The 4,651-nt window shown below is 56.5% G+C and overlaps 2 protein-coding genes; one reads left to right on the top strand and one right to left on the bottom strand.

The window, feature by feature from the left end:
* Nucleotides 1-2,017: 2,017 nt before the first annotated feature.
* CHC_T00005750001 (hypothetical protein) lies at nucleotides 2,018-2,990 on the top strand. XM_005717342.1 is given in 2 exon segments: nucleotides 2,018-2,683; nucleotides 2,684-2,990. The coding sequence occupies 1 exon segment, from the start codon at nucleotides 2,018-2,020 to the stop codon at nucleotides 2,681-2,683; it is 666 nt and encodes a 221-aa protein (XP_005717399.1). The 3' UTR covers nucleotides 2,684-2,990.
* A 16-nt stretch (nucleotides 2,991-3,006) lies between these two features.
* Nucleotides 3,007-4,360, bottom strand: CHC_T00005749001 (hypothetical protein). XM_005717341.1 is given in 2 exon segments: nucleotides 3,007-3,322; nucleotides 3,323-4,360. The coding sequence occupies 1 exon segment, from the start codon at nucleotides 4,358-4,360 to the stop codon at nucleotides 3,323-3,325; it is 1,038 nt and encodes a 345-aa protein (XP_005717398.1). The 3' UTR covers nucleotides 3,007-3,322.
* Nucleotides 4,361-4,651: the final 291 nt, after the last annotated feature.

The following is a 4,651-nucleotide window of genomic DNA, read 5'->3' as shown; positions in this document are numbered from 1 at the left end:
TGTTTACTCCAATCTCGCACCCTGAGCTCCGTCAGCTTGGTCAGAAGCACATTCATGTCTTCCTTCGTGAGCGAGAGAGCGACTTTCAAACTCTTTCGCATTGGGTGCATCCAGAAATTGCCACTCCATCACTCCAACACAGTATGATAAATGTCGAAAAATGCAACTATGCCACCACTGCGCTCCTCAGCCCGCCAAACCTGAGCGCGGCTGCCGTATTCCGTCTTACACCATTTCCCCGCCTTCTCGCTTTCCTTGACTTCAACACATGCCAACATCATGCCAAACACCCCTCCTCTCCCAATTATTGCGACGTGGTTCGCGCCCATGGCTTCCCGTCAAGTCCCATCTGGTGCCGAGGTCATCCTTGACCTCGTCAATCAAGATCTACACGTTGTAGCCCCGCCCCCGACCCCCGCCACGCCCAACCCAGTCACACCAACCGCAGCCACGGGACCCCCGAGACCCACACATGCCACATCCACCCCGCCGCCAACATTCCGCACACGGTTTGCCACCTCAAAGCATGCCGCACCAGCCCGCGCCCCGACGAATGCCGCACCAACCCCTACCCCCGAGAAGGATTGGTCACCTCGACAGACTGTGTAAACCCTTCATAGTACGCGTTCTGAAGGTTGGCGTCCGTGTAGTCGGCGCAGGGCATTCTGCCACTGTCCGTTATAGCGAACACGCCAGTGAGAAGGCCTCCATTCTGCCGATTGTTTTCGAGAAGAGCTGCTGAAAGCTTCATTTCGGCAAATGTAGGCCAGCGGAATGCAAAATCAGTTCGCTCTTGTTTGCGAACAACGCGCATCAGCACCTCTAAGCTGTAGTCTAACCATACACTTACGCTGGAGGATACAATTCCAAAAATAGGGCACATATTGTAGACTGTTCCTTTTGTTTTGATGTACCATAACGCCAGACCGAGCAAATCAATGCTGTTAAGGAAAGGCTTACGTCCTCTCGTCTTTACACCGTTTCTGTATGGGCTCCCAAAATTGAACCCAACGCGCTCAGACTCAAAGAATGGCAGAATACGCTGTAAAATGATGGCCTTTGTGAAGTTTGTCGCGAGGAGAAAGTCATCGTCGATGCCGCATGACAAAATTTGATTCCATGCCGTTGTCAGCCTGGTGTAAACCGGTCGGATCAATGCCGCTCGGCGATACTGAGGGGGCTTTCGGGATCTTCGTTTTCTCCCGTTTATCCTTCTCCTTCGAAGAACCCTCCATGTGAGGGAAACAGCAGCAACAGATGCTGCTGCTGTTGCGAGCACTGCGAGTTTGTCGAGAGCTTGTGTGCGTTTTGGGCTGGCCATCATAGGATATGGGCAATTTTGGGTCGTCCGTGTTGATCCTGAGAGCAGGAAGGGGATCAACTCCCCACAAAATGTTATCATATTGCAGAGTGGCGGAGTGCAAGGACCCCTCGGGGGTCCTTGCACTTCAGCAGAAGTGGTGGGGCGCCCACTACATTTCCAGCCCAGCGGAGGCCTGTGATTGGCCAAAAAGAGTCGCAGTGTTGGAGTGGCAATTTCTGGATGCACCCATTCTTCCCCACTTGCGGCGCGCAACGCGCGCCACGGAGCCACTTGTCAGGTGTACTGAAATCAAATCATTTCCAACTCGGTAATTTACTGTACTGTAGCCCAGAAGTTGTTAAGGCCAAACATCGGGGGTGTCGTAATTGAGATGCCAGCAGTGCAAGAATAACCTCCGCAAAAGAATATGGAATACTTCCACTTGGCATATCCTTATCGGGAGGGTTCACTGCACAGTAGGAGCACATGCCGCGGATTCCTCACGCGCGACGGCAACGACAAAAAATCAAAAACAGTTTTTCCGGAGTGCATCTCTTCTTCGCGATCGTCGAATTTAGACGCTCATCTTCCGGTGCCTGCGCTGCGTCTACCCTACGCGCGACTGGCACAAAAATGCTTTCTGCCTCACAGCACTAACGCGCCATCTATCTCGGGCAGAAGTGAGAACGCGAGCACCTTTGCCACGGGCCCGCCATGCAGCGCACTCTTCAGCTTGCGGGGGCATTCTACCGCGCGCGCCCCGTGAAACAAGCGGGCGCCACGATGGCACGCGGGCGCAATCTAGCGTGCGCGGCCTCGCCGCGGGACGGGGCGCCGCCGGCGCGCAAGGCGGGTGAAATCATGGGCATGGCAGCCAACAAGGCGACGCGGTTCGTGTACCTGCGCACGCTGCCGCTCGTGAAGCAGCCGGAGCTGGAGGGGCAGGTGGACGAGGTGGCGGGGCGCATCGAGGACATGACAGCGCGGCTCTGCGAGAAGCACGGCGGGGCGCTGGTCGACGAGCGCAGCGCCGTGCACCTGCACACGGCCGCGCTCGCTATCGCGACGCACCGCGTGCTCGAGCCGCGCATCCGCGACGAGTGGCGGCTGGGCAACGTGATTCGCGCGGGGTACGGCGCCAAGCTCGTGCCCGCCCGGGACGCGACCGAGGCGGACCGCAAGGCCGTCAGGGTGACGGAAAGGCTGCGACCGGATTTCTGGGTCGTGCGCGCTGCGCTGTGGATGTCGTTCAACAGGATGAAGGCGATTCGCAAGATGACCAGTAATATGGCGCGGGATTTCGGGCAGTCGTTCGAGACGACAAGCACTGATCGGCATGGAGATGAGGGCGAGACTCATTCGCTGCTTGTGAGTAAGTGAATTTTTTTTCCTTCTTCTGTCCTGTGTTCGACGAAACAAAACACATGTGCGGTGAGGAGAGAGAGGAATTGTTTTTCTAACGACTTGGCTGTTTTTTTTCTTTCTTTTGTTGGTTTTTCCGCTTACCCTTTGTGGCCTCGTCTGTGTGACAGCAAAGTGCTTCTACAACACACTCTGTCGAGACGAGGGCTTACCACACTTGACCAAGATATTTTGTGCGTTAGACAGAGCCTTGTACTCTCCAATCACGAAACAGAGCCATGGGATAAATTTCAGTCTAGACCAGACTTTGGCTGATTTCAGTCCAGATGACAAGGAGGAAGATAATAGAAAAACACCAGCGTGCGAGTTTAAGTTTGAGGCTGAGGCTGACAACAATACAAGATAGGAGACTTTTTTGCGTGTTTTCTACATGGATCATACCGGTGGAATAAAGCAAAAAAAACAACGATTCCTTACCCAGAAAACTACAAGCAGCAGCTATATGATACACCCTCCCTCGTCTATGGGAGCAAAAAAAAATAGGCGAATCGAACATCGACACGCCAAGATGTAGACACAATGGAAGCCAAATGGGGTTGGGCGCAACAAAGCAAAATTAACGATCGCACGTGAACACTAACACAACGAGGCCCCCCTTTACACCTTCCACTTTCGACGGAACAAGCCTTGTGCCCTGTGCAATACTCGACCTGTGAAGTTTCTAGACAGCAACTTGTTCTTCGACTCTCTCTGGGCTGAGGCATGAATAAACTCGACGTACTTGTCGACCGACCTGCGGCGACTGTCCTGGGATTCCGGTTCTGCGGGGACCATAGCGGTGACTGTATGCAAGGGCTGATTGAGTGTAGTAGCAGCAGCGAGATAGTCTTGGCCGGTACCGACCAAGAAATTGGGAGTTATTGGTGAGGTGCGGTCCCTCTTGGTCGCGGCATTCCAAATGTTCTTGTGATGGCGTCCCGTAAGGCCCTGGATGCTTTTGAGGGCATCGCGATGATTGTATCTCCTGGTGGGGATAGGATGTTTGGCAGATGAAGTATAGCTGTGCATAGAGGCGGCATCGGCCTCACTGTAGCATTCAAACTCTTGAACGCCATTCTTGCTAGAGATCCTTCCCCTAGGGCGGCGCCATCTTGAGGCGGTTGAGCAAATGTTGTTTGCAGACTTTTTCGTGAGGGCAGGGCGGTGGGCGGAGGCCTGGCCCCAGGCGGTATCCGGATCCTCGACGGCCGGGTTTTGGAAGGAGATGCTCCTGAGGTTGCTAAGCACGCGATGGACCTTGCTCGACAGGGCATCGCCAGGGATAACAGCGGCAAAGTCAGCCCTCTTGATGAGGTTCTTGGAGAGGTCCTTGACGCCCGCGACGCTCTCGTCATCGCTAAAATAGTAGTCATCCTCCTCCTGCAGGAGCTGGGTAACGGTCTTCTCGGGGGCGTTCTCCCAGCCACTGCTGCGCCTAGGCCTCGAGCTGGCCGAGGACTCACTGGTACTCGGGGTGATAGTCTCCGAGCGACTAGTGGCGTCACTGTACCTTTCCCTCATCATGAAGCCTTCAAAGTCTGTATCATTGGTACTCTTGCCGGCGGGCTGGCTGATGAAAACCCTGGGCCTCGGGAGCTGCCTCGGGGTCTCCGGGCGGGGGGGCCTTGGAATGCACTCGACCCTTCCGCGGGGCATGTGAAGCTGGAGCGAGGAGGTGGTCTTCGGGAGCGCGGGGCGCGGGGAGGGGGCGGCGACGGCGACGGTGGCGGCGCTGGCGCTCTTCGCGAGCATTGCGCGGGGCGGCGGGGTGCGAACGTACGGCGAAGCGGGGCGCGGGCGCTCGCGCGGCGACGGCGGGCCGTCGGCGGAGGCGCTGCGGCTAGAGATGGGCGAGAGCGAGAGCGCGCGGGCGGGCCCCGCGCACAGCTTAGCGAGCGCAGGGTCGTGTTGCGCGAGGTCGTCGTCGGACTCGCCGGTGCCGTCGCG

This window comes from Chondrus crispus, genomic scaffold (assembly GCF_000350225.1).
Source record: "Chondrus crispus Stackhouse genomic scaffold, scaffold_310, whole genome shotgun sequence".
NCBI classification, from domain to species: domain Eukaryota; phylum Rhodophyta; class Florideophyceae; order Gigartinales; family Gigartinaceae; genus Chondrus; species Chondrus crispus.
This window is presented reverse-complemented; position numbering and strand designations above follow the sequence as displayed.

What these genes read in the sequence shown, in the direction of transcription:
- CHC_T00005750001 (XM_005717342.1), top strand. Translation starts at nt 2,018, where the DNA reads ATGCAGCGCACTCTTCAGCTTGCGGGGGCATTCTACCGCGCGCGCCCC.
- CHC_T00005749001 (XM_005717341.1), bottom strand. Translation starts at nt 4,360, where the DNA reads ATGCCCCGCGGAAGGGTCGAGTGCATTCCAAGGCCCCCCCGCCCGGAG.